Here is a 27,857-nt window from a genome sequence, read left to right as displayed (position 1 = left end):
GTCTAGATCTGACCAAACTCTATAGCCTCTCCCTGACCCTAGAGAAGAAAATTGGAAAAGAAGTCTATCTCAAGTCTAGAATAATTTGGCAAGTGAGATTGCTCCAGTTCTGAAATTAAAGACTTTTCTGGGCTCCATTGGGATATATACATTGTAGATATATATTTTTAATGAGATAACTTTATTTCTGGGACTAAATGTCAGTCTAACCCAACTCACTCACACGCATGCATGACAGTGCGATGTATTGCTTTTTCATAAACCAACATATTCTACCTGACAGGTTCAGAAAACATGTGCAATAAAGCACGTCCCCACTTTTCATACTTAAAATATGTAGTGACACTTTACTGAAAATAAATGGAAAATCATCTTGCAACCCTATCTCATCTCCCATCGTAACATCGTCAATCGTGCATTTGTTTTTTTCAAAGTGATATAAAGGTTACATCTCACGTCGTGACAAACATCTACCCACGAACGACAATTGACAGCTGTTAAGTTACACCCCAAAACGGTTACAACATGTAAACAGAAATTAGATATATCCTGTTCGTCCATGTCCATGTGCCGGCCGGTGTGTCGAGGAATGCAACTATACAGCATGAAGAAAAATGCACTGCGGAAACAAATGTTCGTTTATTTTTAGATATATCTCAGGGAATTGATGTTGCCTGTATCACTTTTATGTAACATTCTTACAAAATGTATATTTGTGTTTGTGATAAAATATCCCCACTCCTGAAACCGCAAAATTGTCAGTGAAGAGTGGCAAGAGATCCACAAGTCTCTTTGTGGAGCATCGGAATTTGCAACATATAATGGTTACACGGAAGATTTAGGCATACTCTTTGCATTGGATCACTTAAGCTTGACGTCGTGTTTTGGAAAAACCGTATCATTTTAATTGTTAACGTCTGTGGAGTGAGAAAATAGCGAATTTTATACCATATCCGGTCAATATGCTTTGTTTTCCAATAACTATTTATCAACTTTGACCTCAGATTTTAACCAGTGCGCAAGCGCACCTGCTAGTCACATGGCTTCTTCAGCCAATCAATGCAGAGTTATGGCGGACGCCGCCAAGATCGTTTTGTTGGGGAAATGAGTGAAGTTTATCGAAGTCAGAATAAGCGATCAAAACATAACATATTCGATCAGGTTCCCGAAATGGGAACCGTTTGATCTTTGGACGTGATTGGTGTGACCAATGGGTCCAGATGGCAGCCTGACTACGATATGTATGCCAACAGATCAAAGAAAAGCCTGATCAAGTGGTGATCGGTCGCCATTTTGTTAGTGAAATTTAAACAAGATACCCTGTCAATTAGGACAGTTTTCGAGTTAATGAGATATTATTGTTGATCGTTGTGTAGTGCACAAGGAGGAGGGGTAATCGCTTGTCAAGCAAGTGACTTCGATCGCCAGGAGATGTCTGCTAGTTCGAAAACGACGCTCGCCAGCCTCTGGGTTGATGACGGTAAAGAGAATTTATAGAGTGTATTTTGCTTTGAAATATGATTGCCACAGTCAATACCATGCTAATTTGCATAATCAGCAGTGATCATACAAGTTGAGAGTTCATCGTCTGATTTATCTTTGTGACTGATATATAAATTATATACATGCATTTCGCTTACTAACCACTGACATCCCAAAATGACCTCGAGTCGATTCTGATCAACAAGCATGTCATCCCTCTATTGCCATGTGACACATCGGTTTGCATACATTTTATTAGCTGTCCAAAATCAGCTGTGTCCGTGCATTATATCAGTTCATGAATCATAAGATAACAAGTTTTTTCAAGTATCGGTCATCCGTTGGTTATGAGTATGAATGATTCAAGATATAGCACCACCTTTGTATACACGTGTATGATCAACAGCTGATGTTATATCATAGTTGTCTATCACCAGATAGTTAAAAAAAAGTCAGTTTGTGTTATTGACACTATTGCACATAGGTGAGTATTTAAGTGTTAATGGCATTACAGGCAAACCCTAAAACAAATTGTCATGCTGGCAAGCCACACTTGAATAGATTCAATCTCATATGAAGAGTTGATTAGTACATTGTATTGAAATTAAATCTTGCCTTCATCTCAGCCTGGTGTTGGAGGATTACAATTCTTGACGGCATCAAAGAAAGAATTTGGAATATTTGGGATCGGGATGTGTAGATGAATTTAGTTTATCCCCTCAATAGTTCATGGTTAGTTATCAGCTGTTTATGCTGGTTGCTGCTGATCAACCCCCTAGATAAACCTACCAATATGTGCTGTGGGAATTAATGCATATTTCTACATCTCTGATTGACTGCAAACCATAACATACTTTGAAATCTATATATCTATCCTATAGCACCTGTATATATGTATACTTAATCATCAAAAGTGAACTTGTTGTATAAGGATTCTAGATTGAAAACCAGAAGCATTTGGGGAGACAAGATGGCCTCTGCCAGGAAACCCTAACTGTTTTTCATTTCCAATCTGTGTCGAAAGGGCAGACCCTATAATTTCTGATTCACTGCCTGATAATGTTCTTTCGTTGCTGCAGTGTTTCTTCCAACTGTCAAGAATATGGCTTGTAATTTTGCCAATGTGATTCGTGTTAAACAATACAACAGACACACAGCAAAATTAAAGAAAATGTAAAGCCAATAAAATGTATGCAATGTTGCTAAGTTAGCATGAAATATCAATCACAAACTCATGGTTTTTACTTCTATTTATCATGTCAATACACTTTTATATTATTTATTTAGGTCAAGTCAGTCCAGTGAAACTTACTGCAGTCACTCCAACCAAGTCAGGGAACCTGGAGCTCAAAGATGATCTTACACAATTCTACAAGGATACAGGCTTGGAAAGCTATGCTAAAGAGGTAGATCTTGTTCCTTTGACCTTAACATGATTCAAAATAGCATCAATAATAAGGCCAAACCCCTAAAGGTGTCATCCGGACATAGTTATTTGTTCTCTTTGACAAGCAAAGTTCCACTCTCCATCTCTGTAGTTGTCCCTTTGTTGTCAGCGTAAAAGCAAAGTTGATGCATTTGTCCATGTTTGATGGCAAGGTGTCTTGGGGATGTCTTCAAATGCAAGTCAAATTTGGTAACCATGGCCTTGCTGTCAAAGTCGCAAAAACTTTGACCAAGCTGCTGTTTGTTAGCGAGTTGTAGCAAGTATTTCCTTGTTTATTTTCTACATTTATGATTGGGTGATGTCTTGGTGAAGTATTCAGAACATAGTTTAATCACAGTCAATTGTGATGACCATTGAATCTCGCATCTAGCCAGAGGAAGAATTTGATTATTTGTGTCACTGTGGTAGCTAGTTTGTTTGTTCAATGAACATTGATGAAGTTGGACTCCATGATATAATGAGATCTTTTACTCTGATCAAGGTTTAGAAATTCGGCAAGGGTGGAAACTGGTCCTTTATAGTCAGTTAACTCTCTTGCCTCGGGAAGATATACTTGTCCCCACAAAATCAATCTTTTAACACACTCAATACTTCCAAAGTTTATTTACCACACTACGTCATTCATCCATGTGGTATGTGTAATTTGTCATGCATTGTTAGACTTGACGTCATCAATGTGTGGGTTCTTCAAGATTATGTGCTAATGTTTCTATTACGTTTTACAGCAATTTATGCGACACTGGCAGCAGATCGGACTATGTTTTAACTAATCAATGTATAGGACCAGGAGGCTACGTGGTTTTTGTCTGGTGCAACCAGGTTTTCATGGCTACATGCACCTGGTGCAAGTTTAGTCAAGGTCCTTAAACTGAACCCTGATTGTATCTTATGATGAAAGTTTCTGATGAAAGCCAGTTGATAGAGAAATGTAACACAAGGCATTTATAAAGGATGTAGCTAGGTACTAGCCCGTCTTATGTTATGGGTGTCTTAGGGGCTAGTAGAATTTGAGGCTTAAAAATTTGCTTATATCCTAGCACTATTTGTAAACATTTTTGTGAATGTTTAATATTGCATCTACTGATTTACCATTGTAATTAATTATATGATATGCATTTATTGGCAATGTTTATAAGTGTATTTGTTTATTTTTATGTTCAAGTAGTATGAGAAACAAGGGAAATGACTAGTCAACATTTTAGCAGCGAAATCTGAAGTGCGACTACATTAAGTTTTGGTGGGATTTGACTGTTGACACCAGTGATAAGTGTTAAGTGAACTACTAATTGACATCACAGGCCTCAAAGTTGCGACTAAAACGGTCGCCAATTCGACCTAAGTTTCAGTTTGTCTGTCTAAAATTCAGAGGTAGCCAAAAGACTACCTTGAAAATATCTTGTGGAAACTAAATTCTATTGCTTCACATTGAAGACACAAAAATAGATAATAGCTAAATGTGGAAAACATGCTAGTAATTGTACTTGCGTATAAGTCCTGCTAAAATCGACAATGAACAGAAATACAGAAATATTAATGTAATTAGTATGTTTTTTCAGTTGACAATGCTCACTGGATAAGCAAGGATATACCTATATAATCTTGTAACATAAATTGCATCATTTTTGGAGTCACAAGTTACAAAATCAAGTACAGTTTCCACTAATATACAATTCCAAGACTAATGCTATAACTTGTACATATTATAATAGTGATTTCATGAAAGGTAATTTCAAATGCTTTTGGCTACCAACAATATTGGCTTAACTTCTTGATTTTACCACTGACTACCCCACAAAAATGCTTGTATATGGCTACTTGGTAAAAATTTAAACTTTGACACCTGCATCAGAGATTATTCTTTCCATGGACTCCTTCCAAATTGGCCTGGGGAATTCATTTGACACAATGCCATGGACAGGCCAGGGTAACAAGATAGAACATCCTTAGAAAATATTTTTGTTACACACTCTCAAAATATTAATTCATTTGTCATTGAACTTGGTATACACCTTCTCTTTGGTGGGTCCCTGCTCTGGCCAAGAATAGTCAAAGGTCAAGGTCAGCATTCAGGTTTTTGTAAAAGATGGTTATATCATTGTCAGTTTCTGAGACATGGTTACCTCTGAAGCCATGGAAATATATATTTGTATGTATCTTTACAGGTCAACCAAATCAAATGTAAATTATGTTCTTTAACAAAGGTCAAGGACACCCTCAAGGTAGTTGTGAAAAGTATACTATTGCGTGAATATGATGCAATATGTACTCTGGAATTCAATATGGATCTGTGGAATTCTTTTGGCATATATTCTCACACAGTTGCCTAAACGGCTTAGAATTATATTGGTATGATGGAACAGACTGCCTTCTTCAGAGTTGTAGGAGTAAGACGTTTCTACTGCTTTGACTGTTGCCAGTCTCAGGACAAAAGTGGTAAACCCTAGACTCATCCTTAGTTACAATTCGCTCATCAAAACCAACTGAGTCTGCTTCAAAAGTCAAAATGACATAAATTCTCACGAGATGATCAAACCAGTGTTTCTGATCTGGGGTCAGAAGCCTTGGAACCGTGCATGGTGAAACCTGTGTCATGTCCAGTTCATTGCTCTGAATGTTCTCAACTCCCACATGAAAGATGCCTGCTGTGTTGGCCTAGTGGTGTGTCGTGAGTCGTTGTTCATCCATAAATGTAACATTTATTTTATCAAAATTTTCCTCAATGGTGACAGTTTAATGTCTTCCTGATCTTTGATCATCCTCGAGGATCTCTCATCACCTCTTGAACTCCGCTTCCCACGTAATAACAGTGCCAATGGAAGGAGCAATTTCCTTAAAGCTGAAACCATGTTAGCCCTTTCAGTTGGAGATACTTGATAAATATGTGGCAGCTATTTGTATCCATCCTGCAGTAATCATTACTTCTGTCATCTGCAAACTTGGATCTGCAAGAATACCTCCAGACTAACTTACAGTTGACATGCTACTTGTGACTTACGAGTTGATGTTTTTTAGCACACCTGACTGAAAGTCAAGTGTGCTTTTGTTGTGCTGCGTTTGCATGTTCGACATTTCCCTGAAACTACAAGGCCCATGGAACAGAAATTTTGTATAAATCATCCCAGCTATGTTGTCCCTCAAACTTGCCCACACAATTTAGATCTATTCATGGTTACTAGAGGTAACTATTTGGTTATTTTGACTATTTCGATAGTACTGCAATAGCACTATTGCAATATATACTTTTTTCAATTCTATTATATAAATCAATGTAATAGCAGTGAGTGTAAGTGTCCCATACGGATAACATTTTTGTTTGTCTGTCAGGAAATGAAATTGTAAGAATGACCCAGCAATGTGGCTGTGATGAACTGTATTTTAACAGGTCCCACATATCGCCAGCCATAGAAATTGTCACTAGTCCTTTAAATCCTTGCCAAACTACTCAATAATTTACTCTTTCAACACCGTAGGCCGGCACATTGGCCAAGAAGCCTCAAGTCTGCAGACACAGCATGCCCATAGGCCGGCCAAGTCATCAAGTCAAAATAGTATATAATTTAATCAACCTACCTGTCATAACCTTCATTTATGAAATCGATCACATTTCACAATGTCTGAAATACGTATTCCATTTCTATTTATCAATAGATTATTATTATTTTTAACTATTTCCATCTTTTCGTGCGATCGCGTGTAATTTAAGTCAAATGCCATCTCGGCTTTTGTTGCCTTGGTTTCTCGGCTTGGTCACAATATTTAATGCGAAAATATGTGCATGAAAAATCTTTGTCGCAGCTCGTAACCTAGCACGATACATTCACAAAGTTCCATAATTATCCCCCGGGGAAATAGAAACGGGCCTCATCCGTCCGCCACGTTTCGTTTCCGGAGCATAACTCATAACCCGTTAAATATTTTTTCATCAAACTTTGCAAGTCTGTCAGGTACATGCTGAACTGGTGCGTTTGCTATTTAGAAATTTTTATTTTTTTTATTTTTGTACATTTCGCTGGCAACAAGATGGACTTAGGTTCTGTGAGGGTAGGGTTCGTTCATAACTCATAAACTGTTCAATATTTTTTCATCAAACGTTGCAGGTCTGTCAGGTATATGCTGAACTGGTGCCTTTTGTTATTCAGAAATTTTAGAAATTTTTATTTTTTTACGTTTCCATGGCAACATGATGGACTTAGGTTCTGTGAGGGTAGGGTTCGTTTCTGGAGCATAACTCATAAACCGTTCAATATTTTTTCATGAAACTTTGCAGGTTTGTCAGGTACATGCTGAACTGAAGCCTTTTGCTATTTAGAATTTATTTTTTTTACGTTTCCATGGCAAACAAGACGGACTTCATCTTCCCGAGGCAAGAGAGTTAACTGACTTTAAAAGTCCAGTTTCCACCCTTGCCGAACTAGGCTGGAATTCCTGGGCTCGATCGTAGCGCCACCAGTGGCTATTACGAGTTATTTCTTTTCTATGCCTCTCCTATGGACCAATCAGATTCAACCTCTCGTATCACTTGCATTTGCTTCAAACAAAACGGTGGCGCCCATTCAAGACGATCTGATTGATAATCAAGATCTATATTGTGATAAAATGAGTCTTACATCGCAAAGTGCATCAAATCACGTGAGCACCTTGATTAAAAGCATGAAAAGATTTAGAAATATCTGTTGACGAGTTAGCGGTGCAGATGCTTTGCAAATCCTGCAGTCGACCGAAATCTGCATGACACTTGGCGAACCGTATTTCAATTTCTGTGCGCGATTTTGATTGGACTATGCATAGACTCGTTAGTCCAGCCAAAATGTAACACCATAATACCAGCCTAGTTCGGCAAGGGTGGAAACTGGACTTTTATAGTCAGTTAACTCACTTGCCTCGGGAAGATGGATGGACTTAGGTTCCAAACTCTACTTTTTTATCCCCCCGGCATATAATGCGAGGGGATATAGCGATCAGCCAGACTGTCTGTCCGTCCGTCTGTCCGTCCGTAATCATTTCCTTTTCCGGGGCAGAATTTGAAAACCATTCAGTGTATTTGATCGAAACTTGGCAAATCTATCAGGCGCATACTGAAGTGGTGCCTTTTGATATTTTGGGATTTTTTCTAATTTTTATTTTTTTAAATTTTTATGGAATGAAGTTGGACATAGACTCAATTGGGGATAGGGTTCGTTTCCGGGGCAGAATTCGAAAACCATTCAGTATATTTGATCGAAACTTGGCAAAGCTATCAGACACATACTGAAGTGGTGCCTTTTGATATTTTGGGATTTTTATAATTTTTATTTTTTATAATTTTTATGGAATGTAGTTGTACATAGACTCAATTGGGGATGGGGTTCGTTTCCGGGGCAGAATTCGAAAACCATTCGGTGTATTTGATCGAAACTTGCCAAAGCTATCAGGCACATACTGAAGTGGTGCCTGTTGATATTTATTTTTTTACGTATTTTTATTTTTTACAATTTTTATGGAAAGAAGTTGGACCTAGACTCCATTGGGGAATGGCTTCGTTTCCAGGCCAGAATTCGAAAACCATTCAGTGGGTAAACAATGTATGCTTCTTAAAGAACATTCAACTGTTGACTCACTACATACAGAATTGCACATTTACTAGTGGTTACTTTACAGACAGCTGCCGGGGGGATATGTCATCTTTCTGATGACTCTTGTTTTACAATTTCCATGACAAGTTCCACCTCGGTTTAAAAAGATTAGGGTTTGTTTGGATGTAATTATGTCATAAATTCTGCAACAGGGCGTGGGATATAGCCACGTTAGTGGCAAACTCTTGTTTTAATATAGATCGCAATTTCCTGCTTGAAGTGTCCACAATTTAACAAAGACCTTTCATCAAAATCTGGGAGCACCTTTAGAATACAGTACCACAACTTCTTGTGAGGACCATCTCTGCCGTTGGTCACATGTCTCAAAGACAAGCAAACAGGTTTTGCGAGAAACCGTCGCGACCTTCGGATTGTTAGCCTGACAGCTAACCGACTGAGCTACTTCCACACTATTAAACAAAGTGCAAATTTACCTAGTCATGCCTAAGCCTTTGTGGAACTGAACGAAAAGGGTCAAAAAGGTGACGGACACTTACAAGGTTATGGGTAGGCATGGTGTCTCGTGACTTTAGTCTACGGACACTTACGAATGATCCCGATGCCACTTGGCACTCTAGTCCCATTCCAAAATCTACAAGATCCTGAGTGGCGAGTACGCGTGAATGACATGGTATTTATTAATTCGTCAGGTGGATTTTGTGACAGAAATGTGTGGTAGGGAACACTGTAAGAATAATGTGGATAATAGTAAGGAACGAGGGAGGCATGAGCATGGCTAGTGACGACACAATGTTACTCAACGTTTTTGTGTGAAGAATATGAGGAGCCGCTATAGAATCTATGAATCTATTATAGCCACTAAACGGGTACCTAACCCTAATGATCGCAAAGGGGATCCAAGGGCTGAGGATAGAGTTCGAGGTAACCTACCCTAACACTGGCGATAATTGGTGTGTTCAGCACCAATATGATATCCCTAATAAACTGCATTCTTGTGCATTATAATGAAACTTAATGACCTGAAAAAATAATATATATATATTAGTTCCCATTTATATCCATTTTACCCTCTTCAATGTCGAGAAGAACTATGTATAAAATGAAAGTGCTTATGTAAACTAGTGCTTGCCAAAAATGTGCTGCCGCAGGCTATATATAGTAAACACATATTCAAAACTCTCAACGCCGCTGGGCGTATTCAATGACATTGTGTGTAGAGATGATAGATCACTGGGAGGAACTTATGCACACTCGATGACCCCTGACGTCACATGGCATTGTTTCGCCAGTATGACTTGCAACAAAATACTACAAGTTTGTGATGCTGTTTTCTAAAGGTAGGCCAAAATCTGAAATTCATCATACACAAGGACAATACCATTGCTGTAATTTGATTGGCTTCCTTAAGTCACATGCACAAATTTGACCAATCACGCACCTTGTAGCAGATTTTGGCAAGAAAGCATCATTAGAAATCAATTTTTAGCCAATAAAATCGCATGGTACCGACGAGGTTACTATTGTGAAGAGGAAAAAATAAGCTTTGTAATGGTGAGTCACATGGCAGTCTTCGACACACATGTAATTCATTTGAAGCTTTGAAAATGGAGATATTTCAGACAGCCGCTGTTATTGGAAAATAGTTGATGACTAGGGTTGTTAAGATTCACTTGCGTATTCGGTGAATCGAACGGTATCCATTCATGAATTTAATTCCTTATTCGTGGCCACTAGAATCAAATATTTTTGAATATGCAATCATGTGCATTTACATACCCTGTACCTAAAAATGTCCTTAACATATTATATGCATAGATTTCTTCAAAGACAACACCCTTATAATATATATTTTGACAGTATTGTTGTCACTGGTCATTGTCGCATTTGAGCAGATACTAGTACCTGGATAAGTGCAGCACTGTTACCCTATATTTATGATAGGAATAATATTCGCCTCATAATGTTTTTGTTGCAGCCCAAGTGATGACAGTTACTATTTCTAATTCATTTTAAAATAATTTTCTGATTACGTAAACAATGAAAATATAAAAGAAATATGTAAGTGGATCTTGTGAAATTTTGTGTTTGCCGAGTCAAATTTTGCTTCCTTGGTTCTTAATCTGGACATTATGAATGTTTAAGCTTAAAATTGTTATTTACAATGAACTTAATTAAGTTGTAAATGCATTATTTAAATAATGTGATAAACACAACTTTCATATGTATAAACAGTAGGATTAGACCTTTCAAATGGTGTGTAAGATGTAGTAGCAAGGATGTTTAACAACCAGATAATTTTCTTGATAAATATTGGCTTCATCTATCACACAAGAGTCTCTAGGAACTCGATGTCACAGACATAAAAGCTTCTGGTTGACTGGATTTTGAAGAGTTAAGGTAGAAAGTTACCATTTTTAAGGGGTTCGCTATATGTTATTATAAGGATTAGTAGACTAAAAAGGTTAGTTACTAGGGTTGATCGTCCATAAGGAACAACAGCTTGTTTTACATTTTTGACAAACAATGTCATCATCTTGTATCTTGTATCTTGAGAGTTTGTGAGTATCTATCAGCTGATAGTGTAGAGGAAGTGCAATGGTCAAGGTAAGTGCCTTTTCCTTATACAGAGCAATGTCAGTGGAGTAAGGACAGTTAACAGTTGTGGCGTATGTGGCTGGGTGTTGTTCCAGAAATCTGGCTGTCATTATCCACTCCTGAGGTCCACCTTGTCTGCACATCAATAATCAACTTGTTGATGAGTTGGAGTTGCTTCTCTTTTTGCAGAGATGCAGCTGTTGAACTGCAGTGAAGAAAGTCCACAATCCTTCTCATTCTAGCAATCAGCTTTGACACTGAACTATTCTTCCAAGCTTTCCCACAAGCCAAGTATAGGGTGTGCACAAAACAACCAATATGAATTTCAGAATCCACCTCCTTGGCAGCAACCCCCATATTGGCAGCATTGTCAGTAACCAAGGAGCAGGGAGGAAGTTCCTTGTCAGGAATAGCTTCTGTAAGGACATTCACAATATTGGACCCTGTATTCCCTGAATACTAAGAAACGTCATCAAGGTCATGTCAAATCAAGATCATTCACAAAGATTTGTTAATGGTGTGATTGAGTAAATATTGTCTGTTGTATAGACATAGTGTACATAGCGAAGCAATAAACTTCCAGTGGTCTTGACCTTTGACCATAGCTAGTTCTATGCGAGAAAAGTGCCAATTGCAAGATTAAGTAGTGCTACGAATATGAAGTCTATTCCATCTCAAAACTTTATGAATCCTAATTCTGTTCACATGGGTTATTTATAAGCTTTCATCATGTAAACACGGTTCACCAAACCAAACAAGCCTGACCACATTTCAGGACTCGATTTAGCCATATGAAACATGCACCAGTGCAACCTATTGAAAAATGCAACCTAAAATCTATGTCTACATGCTAGAGGTATTACCGGTATTACCACTATACCATGATATGAAATATGATGTGAATATGTACAGCAGTGGGCTTGGAAAATACTGTCTTATTGTTATTTTTAAAAGCCATCATATCTTCATCTACATGTAGTTGGAAAGGTTTACCTAGGTGACAACAAAGGATGAGTCAAATTGAAATGATGAAACTAGCATCTGTTTCCTGTGACCATTTCCTGTAGATTATGTGTCTGTTACTTCATGCTCTGTGATCATAGCAACATCCAGCAAAATACAAACTTTTACAAAATGTGTTGGGGAAGTTTTTTATTATTCATGTTCATAACCAATTACAGATGAAAGTATGCATGCAGTATACTGTGGTCTGCATTGGAATACATGAAACGTTATTGTAATAAATTGCAGTGAACAATTTTCTTTGGATCACATTATTAAATTTGAAATGAGAACTTTCTCAAAATATATTTTGCAATTTGAAACTGGTGACGTAAAGCTTGAGAAAACTGCTTTTTGATTTGCGATTTCATCTTCCTGTTAGTCATATATAAATGGTCAGTTGAAGTTATCGAAAGGTCATTCTAATATGTCCTGAATGGGATGTTCTCAGATCTTTGTGTAGCGGAAAAGAGCATAGAGATCAGATTTTAATGAGGGGGGGTCAGGTATCCTGTTGGTTAAAGCGTTCGCTCGTCAAGCCAAAGACCCGGGTTCGATTCCTGACATGGGTACAATGTGTGAAGCCTATTTCTGGTGTCCCCCGCCGTGATATTGCTGGAAAATTGCTAAAAGCAGCATAAAACCGTACTCACTCACTCACTCAGATTTTAATGAAACGGCTTCTGATTCACAAAACAGTAATTTTCAGAATGAAAACAATCCATTGAGGTTCAAGGGAAGAATATGTCACCGATATTCAGGGGTAGAAACGAACATTTTTAGTCCACTAGTCCTTATAATTATAACATAGCAAAACCCTTATGAATGGCAAATTTCTACTAGTCCTTACGATACCTTTAACTATTAGGCACTTCTGCAAGGACTAAAGGACTAGTGCCAGTTTCTATCATTGGTATTCCATTCCGACTTCGGGGGATTTGGTGGTCAGTCTTGTTGACTTTGCTGCTTGCTTGACATTGTTAGGTAGCATTTATTGTATTTTGCTGATTCTTTCAGACACTGGTTTGTTTGGTCCAGACTTGAGAACAACATTCACTCTCTCACACAAAAATTTCTCCTGCAAAAGTTCCACTAAACCAAAATATGATGTAAGCGCTAGTTCATCATTGTAGATAATTCTGTCAAGTCCACATTGCTGAAAATGCATTTAACAATATATCCTACTCTGGTTGTAATCAAGGATATATTGGTAATCCATAAACCCACTATTCTGAAGGTTTAAAACTCAAGAACTGTTTGCTTAAGAGAAATATATTTCATTCAGTTCTTACATTTTATGAGCTATCTCAGTATTGTAGTGGATAGCGGAAGGACATTGGTTTAATGTTTCTGTCACCAACAATCTATTGATCTCCAATTTTATCATGTTTCTTGCTTGTGAGGTGCAGCAAAACAGCATGTTTCAAAAAGCATGATTTTCTTTGTGACTGAACATGTTAAACAGATCTGTTCATATTAACAGGGCAACAACACTGTTTGTCTGACAAATCCATTTAATTAGGGGCAGCCATTACTTCTGTTACCAGTTTGCTAATGAGTCTGGTTTATGGAGGAAATGTGAGGCCCGGGATAAGGAGAATGTAATCCATTGGAACAGACATTCGTGCCTGCAGTCTATTGCCCTTGACCAGAGTCAAGGAACAAGGGATTGCCTTCCAAAACTCTCATTGCAGTGTTATACTTGGTGTTTTTAACATTATCATGGTTTCAGTTGCTGTTTGGTTGAATTATGGCGTGGGCTGTTAGTTATTTTCAAGTCCTTGATGATATACTTCAATATTTAATGAGGTTTGGAAGACCTTTCTCTGAACAAGTGGAATTTTGTTGAAAATATTTTGTCAACATTTCTGTGACAATGAATTATAAGTATTGATATTAATGAATATGTAGTGATGCAACATGACATTAATAATTAACTAATAATGCAATATACAGTGACATCCCTAATTTAAGCCAAACAACTCATTCTTTGCAGAATGTTCTAAAAATAAGTTTCTATTCAGCCAAAAGGATACTTTGAACATTGGGCAGTTTGTTCCAGGCCAGTGGCCACTGCCAGTATTTTCTCTGCCATTACTCATTCATTGTAGTTTAATGGACAAAATGGTACAGCTGTAAAATGTTATTCAAGTGAAATGGTTCTTAGAGACCACCATCATTTTTCATCACAACAACAGTTTATTTCGGATCATTCAAACAAAGATTTGAAAGGACATGTTATCCGGACAAACCCTTTTCTTCAAATAGGATGATGGGGGTATTTGATGTCTGTTAATCAAACGCAGTTGTGGATGAACTGTTGACCACATTGGTTACATCAGGTTATGCTTGGGTCCAGGCTGAGACCAGCTTTATTGTCCAGTATAAATCATTGCCACACAAAGAGCCTGGTCTAGTGTGTGGGGATGAGACTAGCCTGTCTTGATAAGCAGAGACTGTTTACAAGGGGCCAGTCACCCAAAACAGGCCCATGTATTGTTTGAACTGGGCATTTGGGAAAAACATGGGGGTCATTGGTCCCAAGGCTAGGATAAAAGTGTTAACTGTTTCCTGGACCTATGAAAGGTTGTCTTGCAATATGTGCATCATGGTCTTAGTGTAGTCTGTAGACAAGGGAATGTCATGGTTTCCTTCCTATCAGCCTGATAGTAGGTACATAAAGATGTTATGGGCCGGACTTAGATACTTAACAGTTGATGGTGTGTTTAGGATATATGTATGTGTTTCTGGTAGTTAAGCCAGCAACTTAGTCTGTCTTACAGACTCTGATACAAATATATCAAATATTAGCCCATGCAAGTCTATAATGTTTGGCAAGTCTAGATTTCTGCAGTATCAGAAAATGAAGAGAGTCTGTGGGCTCCTTTTTATAAATTTTAAAAGATAATTTAACAACTGTTATTTTTTCTGTACGATATGTTCATTTCAGAGACTAGATGTTAATCTACCAGAAACTATTCATTTGACTTGACCAAATGTGTCTTTATTAGATTTGAGTCTTAAAATACAATCCGTAGCTATTTTTTCCACTTAGGGTTTGGCAGTAGTGGCTAAGTGTGACCAATTATGAAAATGTTCCATGCACGTTACATTGAAAGACCTATCAAATTAATACACTACTCAACAGAAGTTAAGAACCATCTGATTCTTCTTCTTATTATACATGCTATAGTTAATCTGTCATTTCCTTTTAGTAGTATATATGGGTTTCATGTATTTTACCCTTTATCACAAAAAAAAGTCTGTGCTATAAAGAATTAAGACAACTAGCATGCATATGGCTCTAGTCTTAGCATTATCTCAGTCGATTTAAGTGTTATATATGGAATATTATTACTGGACTGAACAGAATCTTACTTACTTACTTACTTACTTACTTACTTTGGAGATTTAACGTGCGCTTTCCGACTGATGCGTATTTCGCACACGGGCCCGGCCAGGCCATTTAATGTGTTTCCGAAAGGGGCGAGGGTGGTCTGTGCAACCCAAGAGGGGGCTTTAGGGGTTGCTTATATAGAATTTGGGAATTTTGAGATTTGGAATATATGCCGATGGGGTTGAGGAGGAGAACTAAGGTAGCTGGGTATGGTGGATGATTGTTTGTTTGTGTGATTTTGATTTGGTAGGTTATTATGGTTTTAGATGCGTTTTATTAGTTCCGTTTTTATTAAGAATACGCCTAAGGCCTTGAAGTTTTCTAGTTTATTTTGTGGGTTTAGTATTGCTTCTAATCAGAACAGAATCTTACTGTACTCAGTATTTGGACCAGTGGCTAAAGTCGTAGATTGAGTTAAAAGGCTCACAAAATTGACAAAGTAATCAACTGAATGATACGAGAACAAAGTCAAATTGTCAGCAGTCCTACAAAACAGTAACCAACCACTGATTGAGAAACAAGAAAACTTACTTCACATGTTGTCAGTACTTTCTGAAAGGCTTTGGATGATCTCATTGTTAACTTAGATAATTCCTTCATATCTTAGGACATTATCATGACCATTGAAATTGAAGTTATCATAATGGGGAAAGCTGTTCAAGATTTGAAGCTCTGTTCTTGAAACAACAGGTTCACGATACTCCCTAATTGCATCCTATAAAAACAGACCAATTTACTATGCCTGGTTAGCACTAATCCCCCACACCAATCCCACCCAACCACCTTCAGTGCAATTGGTGTGTCCTAAGCGAGCTTGACTGGAGAGTTGTATTGTTTGGTGAGGCTCATCACCAGCCAGTGAAGCATGGCGGATGTTGGAGGGAGACAATGGACAGGGAAGCTGCTGTGACTGCTGAGCTCATCTGGACAGGGCTTATCAACACAAATACTGCTAATGGCACTTGCACCTAATTACATAGCTTGCCACTCAACTGGTGGGGACTTGGAAGACAGTTGAATATCTCACTGCATTCTGTCATTTGGGTTGCTCCTTAGGGTAGGTTGGATGTGAATTTTGAAATTTGGGGATTTCTTCAGGTGAGTTTAAATTTGGCTCGTTGTTGAATCCGTCAGTAAGGCTGTTTCGAGTTAAAGTTTCAGACCCGAAGCTTATTTGCTCTGGACATGCATGTTCTATTTGAAATTTGTCGGTGTCATGGGATATGGACTACATGTTTGGTTCAAGCAATAATGTCCCGCTTCAGATAGGAAGGTGGTTCTGGCGGTTGTTAGTTTGTTGATGCACTTAGTTGATGTTTTGTCTGTTTAGAAAAGAAACAAAATTGCTTTCTCAGAGGAAAATTTTGAACTTTCAAAGGCATTTTGGTCACACGGAAACACACATGGCTGGTTTCAGCCTGAATGATTTTGTTGTTGGAAACCATATGTTGTTTTTGGTACAAGTGAATGACATTTCTACATGATTATCAATGATCCTTGTCAATTTGTTAGTGTGGTATGACAGTGTTAGAAATTGGCAGTTGTCCTCTAAGTCCTTGCCAAACTGCCCAGTGGTTAAGGTATCATAAGGACCAGTAGAAGTTTGTCCTTTTGACAGGTTTTACTCTATGTTATCATTATATGGACACATCGGCTAAAAACGTTAGTTTGTAATGCTGTTAATGCTTGTGTAGTGTTTGAAGAGTTTGGTGACTACTTCCCATAATACAGGGCAAGGATAGGATTTCAATTCTTGCTGGGCCTTGAATGACAGTTAGTTTCTTACCAGTGTTTATTTGCCTCTATTCATTTTGTTCTCAATGACAATGTGAAAATTGTCCATGTTTTGATGTCAAGGGATGCAACCTGATGTTTGTGCATGTCAAAAGATTTCATATAATTTATGTCTACACAAAATTAAGAAAGATAATATATGGATGCCAATTTCCTTATTATAATGAGGAACACACCATTTCAGAGTATATGCTTACTCCTTCATCAGGTGAAATGATTGACATGATCCTTCATCATTTCACCTGATGAAGGAGTAAGCATATACTCCAAAACGTTGTGTTCACTCATCACCTCTAAAGTTTACTTACTATGCTACAACACTATTCCTGTGTTATGTGTAATGCTTTGAAAGTTTCTTTGGGAGCAACATAATTTAAACTGTGGGTGCTTTAAGTATTGTACATGTTCCTATTACATTTTACAGCAATGCATCAATTTATTCATGTGCCTATCTTTCAACTTTGATAAATTTATGCAACCTCAATTTGTTTGGCACGACTTGGTTTTCATGTCAACATGCACCTGGTGCAAGTTAAATCAAGTTTCTAAATGAAGCCCTGCTTTTTAAAAAAAAATATTTTCACAAGATTCTGTGAAGGCAGTTGAGGCTGTAAAGCCTATAGCTCAAACTATGGACTTGTAACAAGGTTTTATGAAGGATGTTTACAGTGTGTTTCAGAATGAGAAAATATTCAATACTTTGTGACAATATGCTTTCCTAATTCCTTCTGTTGACTAGCTTTAAATGCATGAAGTCTATTTGTTTTTGAAACCTTATGATTTACCAAGTGCTTAATGTCAAAAGTATAAAATGTCTCTTACATGACTTATGAAATGTGATCAATACAGACTTCTTTCTTTTCAAGGAATATGTGTCAGGCTATTAAATAGGAACAATTTACAACCAGAAATGATAACATAGCTAAGCCACTACCTATCCCAGAATTTTAGCCATTTCAGAGTGGATGTCACAGGGTTGGAAATTAACACTAACCCACTAGCCCAGGGCTAGTGCAAATTCTTGCGGGCTAGTACAAATTTCCAAATATCCTCATTGTTTTAACATTACAAGGGCATAATGTATCTTTACCCAACAGGTTAGTAAAGCTTTTGAGTTTAGTTCTAACACCTGGGCATGTAATATAGCCCAAGATGTGCCGAATCAATAAGAATTGGGTTGATCGTTGGTCTCGTTGTTGCCGAGATTTCAACAGGCATGGTAGGGGAATTTCCAACCGACAGCTAGTAACCAATGCTGTAGCTGTGTTTCTTTTGAAAGCTGGCTGGTGTCTCTTTGTTCATTCCATCACACATAAACTGGGGTCACAGAGGCGGTGAGTGACTGGGCCAAGCGAGAAACACCTGTCGCTGATTATAATAAGAATGCCCCAAGATGAAGGCGAGACTGTCGGGTTAACTCAGGGTGGCTTGCTTGTTGTGTGTACTGGGCTCACGTCTTGGATTGTGGAAGGAGTAGATGTTATAGGCATTGGACATCAAGTTGCTTGGTGTACATTCTGCACATGGGCAGATAGGCTGTGGGGTTTTGGTGAATTTTATTGATTTTGAAGGTTTGTGTGCTCTGATTTTTGTGGTTTTTTAGTTTGATATTTTGAATTTATCAAGTCTTCTTTTGACAGTTCATGGTTTTGAAAAGTGTTTATTAGCATTGTTAGGTTTTTAGTTCAGAATAGGCATGTGTTAATAATTGTGTGATTAAAATAATAATCAAATTCTGCTGGAATGATCACCTGGTTCATGGAATGTTATGAGGTGGGATTTTGGTAATGATGTATTTTGAAATAGATCACTGATCATGCTGATAACAAGTGTATAAATGAAGTATTTGTTTTTTATTTCAAAATCTTAACTCAGGGAAAGACTATATGCTTGTCAAGGTTTGAAGTTTGTTTGAATATGTAAAATCGTAATGTTTTTTTGGTCACTCAATATTTTCTTTATATAGCATGTCAATGTTGAATTTCCCTTTGTCCACATGTCGTATCATGTTCGTGATTGGATCGTAAATCATTTTGCTATTTACATGTCTACCCTTCCATCCACATCATGTCATATTTTGTTTATTATATGAGACTACATTTGAATACGAATCTGTTTTGATCTGCCTTGGCTCCATCTGATCTTCAGCTGAAGTGCTCACTACAAAAGCTCTGACATCAAGCCCTCAGTTGTTGAATCGATAATACTGTAATCCAAGTTTTCTTAATAGATCTTGTTGTCTTTAGCTGTAAGCCTACTTGACAGATTCAACTGTGCTGTTATTAATGCACCAGGTCACCAGGACTTCAGTTCCAGGTGTCTGCTGTACAAGGTGCTTCAAATTGTTTTAGGAAAGATATTCTCTTACAAGTATGTCTGATCCTGCTCATAGAAACCATTGTAGCTGTTGCATACATCATGTTGTTGATGTTGTTTGAGTCCTTGTCTCTGGATCAGCTTGAAGTGCTATATTCCTTTCGGTGGAAATTTAAACAAGGTATTAGTCATCATTCTTAATAGCAATGACTTTTTGGACGGTACACTAAGATATAACTGGAATAGTACCAGCGTTAGAAACTAACAGTTTTCACCCACTAGTCCTTATAATGATAACATATAGCAAAACTCTTAAAAATGGAAATTTTCTACTAGTCCTTATGATACCTTTACCATTGGGCAGTTTGGCAAGGACTATAGGACTAGTGCCAATTTCTAACCCTGAATACTGTTAGATGTGGCATTGAACCAAACTCACTCCTCTTTGGGTGGTATGCAACATGCCAATAGGTCTAATGGCTTGTAAGAGTATTATCTCATGAGTTCAACGGCTTGTAAGAGTTATACGTCATGAGGATTTGCTGAACATGATATGTTCAGTGTGTCCCATGATTCTGGGTTCGAATTGGATCCCAGGAACCAAGGCCCCTTCAAGAGGTCAGTGACTAAATAGATCGGGTGTTCAGTTTTGGTGACTTTGTTGTTTGTTTATCACCATACCCCGGGATATTGCTCCAATTATCAAAGACAGGTTTGTCTGGTCCACCATCCATCCCTCAATGTCCAGAACCATACAATACTGTCATTAAGATTGGGTCAGCAAGACTTTGCATCTGTATCCAATAATCAGTCCATACACAATAACGATATTCAGTGGACAATGTGAAGTTTGTGTTCAGTTTCTGACATTCAGCATGGCTTGTTTCTGACATTCATCGTTATTGAAGGGAGAGCGAGTGTGTAAAAGGTTTATGAAATATTCAAATTATATTCTAAAAATCAGGAAAATAATCGCATATTTAACTTCGATAAGAATATTTTCCTTATGGCGTGGATTTGCCTTTAAACTGTTTACATTGGCTTTCACTGACTATTGTTTGCCTCTGTGCTGCCATGCTATCACAAAAATGAAATGAATAATATTCTGTTCTTTCCCGTACCAGACATTTCAATATTGTTCAATTGCCGTACATTGGTTAGTTTGATGAATCTGTCAAACCCAACTGTTTTCCAAGTGAAGTCTGCCAGTGTGAATGTATTCTGTATGAATTTCTCTTTGTTCAGACTGGTATCATTGATTCTCATGGTGAACTGCGAGGATTTAAAGACCATAAAACTCGTAAGTATTTCAGATGTTATTCATTATAAGAGATATTTTCTGTCTGGATATTTGATGATATATGCAAATAAGCTCAAGAAATATTGATTCTGAAAAATGTTAGTATGTAGACATCATATATTATATTATAAGTGACATTAACTTTACACAAATAAAATCATCAGACTTTTGAATATACAGACATTTCTTTTCCTGTTTCTCTCTCTCTCATGGATTTCCATGGATTATTCAGGACTTTTTACCATGGTACCATGGTCGTTTGTTAAGCTGTGGTTTGGCGACCCATAATAAATCTATATTTGTATCACATTTTGGACGTCAAGATTAAATTTGGATACAGGCTATCAAAAACGAGAGACCTCCCAAAATTGCATTGATATTTTAATGGGAAACTTTCATGAAGTGATGTTTCTTTTGTGGTTTATTATATTTGCTGTTGGATGTCTGTTCTGACTGTGATAACATGGCAAAACCATAAATGGGCTAATTGCTACCAGTCCTTAGGATGCATTAACTATTGGGCAGTTTAGCCAGGACTATAGGACTAGTGTCAATTTCTAACACTGTAAGTTAATTTGAAGTTTATAAAAGAAATTAGAAGACAACCCTAGATACAACAAAGTTTGACATGAAGATGTACAAGGATATGAAACCTAGTCCTACCTGAGTAGCAGTTTTGCAATTTTGCTCATCATTATTGAATTCTGATATGTTGATATTGAAGATCAGTTTTGACTTATGTTTGGTATTGATCAATATTATAATGATTTGTTATCAAACATTCTTTGTGTTTCAGCGATCCTTGTTGCGGTGCCCATCGCCTCACCAGCTAAGATGTCACCTTACAAAGTAGAGCCACAGTTGCTTCCTAAAGCCATCAATGCACAAGTAAGACTACACCCAGTTGCTGCTGTTAACAATAGTTTCGTACTGGAGTGAATTGGTTGTTTGGTATCACTTGCTTATGTAGTAGAAGTTTGTTAACACAAAGTACTTACTTAGCCTTAGTTCGAGATGTGCCAAGTGTCGATATTACCCCAAGGGGCAGTCAGATAGCCTAGTGGTTATAGCATTCAATCGTCACGCTGAAGACCCGGGTTCAATTCCCGACATGGGTTCAATGTGTGAAGTCCATTTCTGGTGTCCCCCGCTGTGATAATGCTAGAATATTGCTGAAAGCAGTGTAAAACCATACTCATTCATCCAATATTGCCCAATGGTTCATAAACTTGTTCTATCAGGGCTTGGCTCCATGAATTGGTCTTAGCATGACTGCTGTCGTAACTCCCATGCTTTACCATTAACCACCTTACGATAGTCGCAACTTAAGCTTCTGTAATGCGACTTTTTTAATATTATGTCGCATCATCTTTAAAAACTGAGTTGATGGAACTAGTGTTAATATTTAGCTGAATAAGAAATCAGGTGGCTGCTAGCATTGTCTTAAAATGTAGACATGATTTAGGTTATTCAATAATTTATTGACAAAGTGCCATAGCCTGGTTTTTGCTTTTCAAGCTAATATATTTATTCTTCTATCATTTATCTAAAAATGGATTTTATCATTTCTCCATATGACATTTAGTTTTACAATGTACTGCTAGTATTCATATAAATAATTACTTCAGTTATCTGTTTGAGTTGTTGAAGGTCATTGGTCATGACAAGTCAACATCAGGTTCACGATCAGCATTGAATTCATTTTCCACAAGCTCCTCACAGCAATATCCCGTTCGCGGAGCTCTCTGTACTATTGCTGCCACCAGTCAAAACTCCCTACAGTGATACTGATAGATGACCACAACCATGCTTGGAGTTGAACTCACAACCGTGTGATCGTTATGTTTACAAACAAGTGACGACTGTCGTGTCGCCGAATACACTTACCCCTGCTAAATTACTTACTTTGTTTGTCAGTTTGAATTTCTATTTCATTAAAACTATCATGTAATTGATATAGTAAGAATGTCGGGAAGAAGTTAGTTGATTTTTCCGTTCATCTGCAATCTTGAACCAATCTGATTATACAAACAACAAAATAAATTCATCTGGAAAACATGGTCAGTCATAAACCTTTTCAAAATGAACTATGATGGCATTCCCAAAGACATTAACAAAAGTATGAACATTGCTACATTTGGGGTTAGAGGGCAAATTTCAAGATTCTTGTAATGGTCGCGCCCACACTGGCGGCAGCGATGTTACCGAGAGTGTAACGAAGGTGTCACACGCTTGGATGGAGCTTGCCATCTTAAAGAAGCAAGGGAGTTAACTGACTATAAAAGTCCAGTTTCCACCCTTGCCGAACTAGGCTGCAATTATGGAGTTACATTTTGGCTGGACTAACGAGTCTATGCATAGCATAACAAACTAGACACCGGTTCGTACACAACATGGATTTCAATGTGCAGATTTCGGTTGACTACAGGATTTGCAAAGCAGGTGTACCGCCAACTGTTCATCGACAGATATTTTGCAAATTCTTTCATGTTTTTAATCAAGGTGCTCACATGATTTGATGCACTTTGCAAAAGTCAGACCCGTTTTATTACAATATAGATGTTGATTATCTAGCAGGTCGTATTGAATGGGTGCTGCCATTTTGTTTGAAGCAAATGCATGTGATATGAGACATGGAATCTGATTGGTCAATAGGAAGGGCATAGAAAAGCCACATATAGGATATGTTATAGACACAGTTCATATGTGTAATCGACTATAGTAGGATATTTGATAGACACATGTAGGATATGTAATAGACACAGTTCATATGTGTAATCGACTATAGTAGGATATTTGATAGACACATGTAGGATATGTAATAGACAAGGTTCATATGTGTAATCAACTATAGTAGGATATTTGATAGACACATGTAGGATATGTAATAGACACAGTTCATATGTGTAATCGACTATAGTAGGATATTTGATAGACACATGTAAGATATGTAATAGACACAGTTCATATGTGTAATCGACTATAGTAGGATATTTGATAGACACATATAGGATATGTTATAGACACAGTTCATATGTGTAATCGACTATAGTAGGATATTTGATAGACACATGTAGGATATGTAATAGACACAGTTCATATGTGTAATCGACTATAGTAGGATATTTGATAGACACATGTAGGATATGTAATAGACAAGGTTCATATGTGTAATCAACTATAGTAGGATATTTGATAGACACATGTAGGATATGTAATAGACACAGTTCATATGTGTAATCGACTATAGTAGGATATTTGATAGACACATGTAAGATATGTAATAGACACAGTTCATATGTGTAATCGACTATAGTAGGATATTTGATAGACACATGTAGGATATGTAATAGACACAGTTCATATGTGTAATCGACTATAGTAGGATATTTGATAGACACATGTAGGATATGTAATAGACACAGTACATATGTGTAATCGACTATAGTAGGATATTTGATAGACACATGTAGGATATGTAATAGATTTATGTATGTGTATCTTCACCACCAGGGATCTCCACATATGATTGCGTCCAGTCCTCGACATATGATGCAAGTTGATCCTTCCTCACCCTGGTCAGCCAAGAAGCGAGGAGCAGGGGAGATAACTATAGAAGCTGAATATGGGGACAAGTAAGTTCTGTCTCACAACATTGCCTTTTTAATAAAGCATAGTTATTGATAGTAGTCAATAATTGTGAAACAACAAAATAGTTCTTTAATTGCTTTTGTTAAAAAACAGTAGCAGTATCTTTGACCAACACAATTACTTCTTCATATAACAGTTGCATGCAAGAGTAAGGCAAAATAGCAAATATTGCCGTGGGTGCTTATTACGTCGAATACGGTACTTAATCCCTCCAGTGACAACATCCCAATGGTGTTTAGACACGATTTTCAATATGGCCGCTACTCCAGCCATGTTGGAAAAGTTTTTTATGGCCACTACTCAGCCATATGTGTTCAAAATGTTACCAAATTTGATACATGCGAAGTTGGTAGTGGGGCTGAACACATATGTTGCATTGTTTGAGATACTTTAACATTGTTTTACTTGTGTGACCTTGCTGCATGGTTGTGTTTATTGTTGCAGTAAACGGGGGAAGAAAGGAGAAAAGGGCGGCAAAGGTTTGCGGCATTTCTCCATGAAAGTCTGTGAGAAGGTGCAGAAGAAAGGAGTGACATCCTACAATGAGGTGGCCGACGAGCTGGTGGCGGAGTTCACAGACCCACGCAACATGTCACTCCCCCCTTCTGACCAAGTTAATGTAGGGGCAAGTTTGTATTATGCACCCACTCTAATCACACCCTCGTGCACCTGTCTGACCAAGTTAATGTAGGGGCAAGTTTGTATTATGCACCCACTCTAATCACACACTCGTGCACCTGTCTGACCAAGTTAATGTAGGGGCAAGTTTGTATTATGCACCCACTCTAATCACACACTCGTGCACCTGTCTGACCAAGTTAATGTAGGGGCAAGTTTGTATTATGCACCCACTCTAATCACACACTCGTGCGCCTGTCTGACCAAGTTAATGTAGGGGCAAGTTTGTATTATGCACCCACTCTAATCACACCCTCGTGCCCCTGTCTGACCAAGTTAATGTAGGGGCAAGTTTGTATTATGCACCCACTCTAATCACACCCTCGTGCCCCTGTCTGACCAAGTTAAATGTCCAAGGCCCCGTTCCACAGAACCATCTTAGTGATAAGGTACTCGTAACTACCATACCTAACATTGGCATACGATCGTCGTGGCGCTAAAATTGCTTTGATGAACATGGCCAAGGCAGGTTAGGGACAAAAAAGCATACTTTCATTTTGAATCTGGTTAAGTGTAACGAAAAGTCTGACTTGGCTGTGATTCAATGAATAATTATTTATTTATTTTTTAATGAAATAAGGTTTGAAGTTTCAATGACAGCCTGATAAATGCAAAAGGAGTATTGTTTGGGTGCCCATGTTGATGCATGCAAGTGTAATGTGTGATGGTATTTGTTGTTTACAGGCATATGATCAGAAGAATATCCGGCGGCGAGTCTACGACGCTCTCAATGTCTTAATGGCAATGAATATTATTTCTAAAGAGAAGAAAGAAATCCGGTGGATAGGCTTGCCCACCAACTCAGCTCAGGAATGCCAGAATTTAGAGGTATCACCTTATTGTTTTGCCTGTTATCAATGAGTCCATTTGCTATCCCAGTAAGCTAACACATGTGACCTGTTATTGACATCATGTTGGAACTAAGAAAAGATTGTAACCTTGAATTGTTTTTCCCCATTTCTCTGCATCCCTGAATCTGAATCTATCAGAAGCCTCTGGTGACTTGAGTGTGACAGGCTGTTAGTGTCTAATCTTACTAGTCGTGGCACGATACACCAATGCTGCAGTGGATCATGATTTTTTACTTCTTACAAGTATCTATCACAGCATCACACAAAGTAACTCTATGTGAAAACAAAAAAAATCATCCACTGTACCATACTTGACACTGCTGACTGTAAATTGTCAGTGTGCCAGGTATTTGGCCATCCTATCTATGAAAAAGACACACCACAGATAACAGCACATGCAATTATCGTGTAAGACTGTGTATTGACCTAGATTTTGTTTTGCAGTATATTGCCATACTTTAACCTGTATTACGACGTATTGCAATATGTTGCCAATTTACATTTTCATGAGTTTATCAGAGTTATACCCTGTACTAATTTCAGTTACCATCCAGCTCCTTCCCAGCGCGTGACACCTTCGTTATACTCTAAGTATAGAGAGCTCCACAAACATGCTATAGCTTGATAATCGCTTGATAGTCGCAATGTGTACACGCTAATTGATAAAAAAATCGCCAGAAGCAAGTTGTATCAGAAAGATACTATTTTCCATCTCCATATCGATTAGGAAAACATAAATATACTTATTAATATGCCCCAATATATTGTTACATTTACAAACGTATCGCAATATGTATTGCTGAACATTTGCATCACAGTATACCTGTATACCGGTAATACCACCCTTAGTATTGTGATACATGTAATGTGAAATGCATCTTGAGATGTCTGCTGATCTGAGATGGGTATTTCTAAAATCTTTGTTAATGAATCTGACTGTCGAAATAAAGATAAGTAAAGGGTAAGTGGGCGCTTTGTTGTGCAAGGTGCACTTCAGAAGTGCCAAGCTAAGTTCCCACTTTACTAAAGAGGCATCAGGGACAGACACTCACTGTGTCAACAATTTTGCATAAAAGTATCATAGAGAGTATTTAACTTTTTAAAATATTTGAACAATGTTTTTGCTACATGTTCATCTGTAAGAAAACATCAATCACTCTGTGCTACTGTGCACACATTTGAGCAAACATTTACAATTTTCTCTTACACTGAAGTGACGTCATAGTTTTAGAATGTTGCATTCACTTTTGTCGCAAGCAATTTGCATAAAAAGGGCCCTACTTCACTTTCTGTGTTGTATTTTACGCCATGTATATGACAATTTGTTTTTATGCTGGTGTTTCTTGACTTCATTGCTACATAGTGGATATAGACTTACTTAAATTTGTAATAAAGGACACACAATACACAGCAGTTTGAGTTGGGCAGTGTACACAAAACCATACCAGCAGACATCCTTGGGCAGAGTGCTAATTGTGTTGAAGATTGTGTAGTTAATAATCTGTTTTTGTTAGTTATAGGTTATGTATTGCATGTAACAAACAAGTATTAACTTTGCGCAGAACACCCTCTGATAATACAGTGTTTGGGAAGTTATGTTTGAGGATGGTAGTTGTGTTTATGTGATCTGTTTTCACATGAGACTTAAATAGAATAATTTAGAGGTTCTGCTAATACACACATCAGTCTCAGGGCTGCAAAATCCACTCATCCGCTCGTGTTGACAAGTGGCAGCATGTGCAGGGCGAAAAAGATTAGAATAAACGCTCGT

At 37.6% G+C, this 27,857-nt stretch overlaps 1 protein-coding gene across 1 annotated transcript in view; it reads left to right on the top strand.

The window, feature by feature from the left end:
• The first annotated feature begins 1,077 nt into the window (after positions 1-1,077).
• Positions 1,078-27,857, top strand: part of LOC139447227 (transcription factor Dp-1-like) — a 32,384-nt gene continuing 5,604 nt past the window's right edge. Inside the window, exons 1-7 of the mRNA XM_071228463.1 lie at positions 1,078-1,480; positions 2,770-2,888; positions 20,852-20,906; positions 21,703-21,794; positions 24,420-24,541; positions 25,002-25,176; positions 25,920-26,063. Coding sequence (XP_071084564.1) covers positions 1,432-1,480; positions 2,770-2,888; positions 20,852-20,906; positions 21,703-21,794; positions 24,420-24,541; positions 25,002-25,176; positions 25,920-26,063 — 756 coding nt within the window. The 5' untranslated portion in view covers positions 1,078-1,431. The remainder of the gene's footprint in view (positions 1,481-2,769; positions 2,889-20,851; positions 20,907-21,702; positions 21,795-24,419; positions 24,542-25,001; positions 25,177-25,919; positions 26,064-27,857) is intronic.

This window comes from Haliotis cracherodii, unplaced genomic scaffold (genome assembly GCF_022045235.1).
Source record: "Haliotis cracherodii isolate W230 unplaced genomic scaffold, xgHalCrac1.p SCAF_7, whole genome shotgun sequence".
Taxonomy (NCBI): Eukaryota; Metazoa; Mollusca; class Gastropoda; order Lepetellida; family Haliotidae; genus Haliotis; species Haliotis cracherodii.
This window is presented reverse-complemented; position numbering and strand designations above follow the sequence as displayed.